At 43.8% G+C, this 1,228-nt stretch overlaps 1 protein-coding gene across 1 annotated transcript in view; it reads left to right on the top strand.

Moving 5' to 3' along the window:
- Positions 1 to 943: 943 nt before the first annotated feature.
- Positions 944 to 1,228, top strand: part of EMH_0071500 (selR domain-containing protein, putative) — a gene marked incomplete at both ends in the record, with an annotated part of 1,774 nt that continues 1,489 nt past the window's right edge. The window contains one exon of the mRNA XM_013499109.1: positions 944 to 1,001. Coding sequence (XP_013354563.1) covers positions 944 to 1,001 — 58 coding nt within the window. The remainder of the gene's footprint in view (positions 1,002 to 1,228) is intronic.

Raw genomic sequence — 1,228 nt, 5'->3', positions numbered from 1 at the left:
TACATAGACAAACCGAGAGCAGCCGTTGGCTGAATTCCTTAGACGCACGAGCCCCGAAAGGAAATGGATAGAGAGAACTGCAAAAAATACAGCTAAATTTATTAAGATGAATCAGCTCGAGCAACAAAAAACTTATGAAGATCACCTGGCTGCATTTTCAGGCTACTCGTCAACGAACGCCGTCAAATACCCCAAGAGAAACCTGCTAACGTAGCCCCTAGAGAAATGCAGATGCATCTGTTCCGTATTAAAAATAAATAAAACAAATGCAAATATACGTTTTCTGTGTTGAAGGTAGGGGGAATGAAAGACACACAGTAGTTTCTCTCTCTGAAAGCCCCGTCCTTGTGCCATGATACAGAAGCTGCTCGTTGTATGTAGTTTCACAGTTCATCTGTTCCTTTGCAAAGCAAAAACTTAATATTTTCTTTGTTTTTTGTGATCTGTCTATAGAGTGTTTTGATTGGTGTAAAGATAACACCACCTGCATGCTGCCGATGCACGACCCTCCGTCTGCTTGAACGGATCGAGCGATGCGTTGGCTCTGTTCCTCTCTTCCTCTTTTCTTGGCTTGCACTGCTTTCCCTGCCTGTCGTCAGAACAGCATTTCTTCGAGTTTGCGGCTGAGGCCAACAACTAACAGGCTCTGCTCCCCAGGCAAGAAACCACACGCACTGTAGCAACACAAGTTTACTAGTTAGAAGGAGGTAGAATATGCAAATCTACAGAAATATATCTTATTCATATTCTCTATGTTTGTGTTTCCAGTGAAGTTTTCAGTTTCCTGCATATTCCACGCCCGACAGTATCGGGTGTCTGCACACCTCACCCCATCGAGAATTTTTGTTCTGAGATCACCATTGCTTTGGCTTTATTTTCATCGTTCTTCTCTTCTCTGTTTTGTCTTCGTTGTTTTATTTCAGCTTTCGCAGCAGCAGCAACGATGGCCAGTTCAACTTTCCAGCAGAAGACGGAGGAGGAGTGGCGGCAGACCTTGACGCGTGCGAAGCATCACTAGGGTTTAGGGTTTAGGGTTTAGGGTTTAGTTGTTGTTTTACAGCTAGTAGTAAAGTGTTTAGGCACTGCTAGCTGCTGAGAAAAAGCGCGCATGCGTGTTGTTTGTTAGCTGCGCTGTACCGTATTCATACTTCTTTTGCATATTCTCTCTAATTCAGTTTGTAGGGAAAGGGAGTAAACCGCAGCAACAGAATAACCGTGAAGATATCGT

Source organism: Eimeria mitis, genomic scaffold, assembly GCF_000499745.2.
Source record: "Eimeria mitis Houghton genomic scaffold, Emh_scaff4003, whole genome shotgun sequence".
NCBI lineage: Eukaryota > Apicomplexa > Conoidasida > Eucoccidiorida > Eimeriidae > Eimeria > Eimeria mitis.
This window is presented reverse-complemented; position numbering and strand designations above follow the sequence as displayed.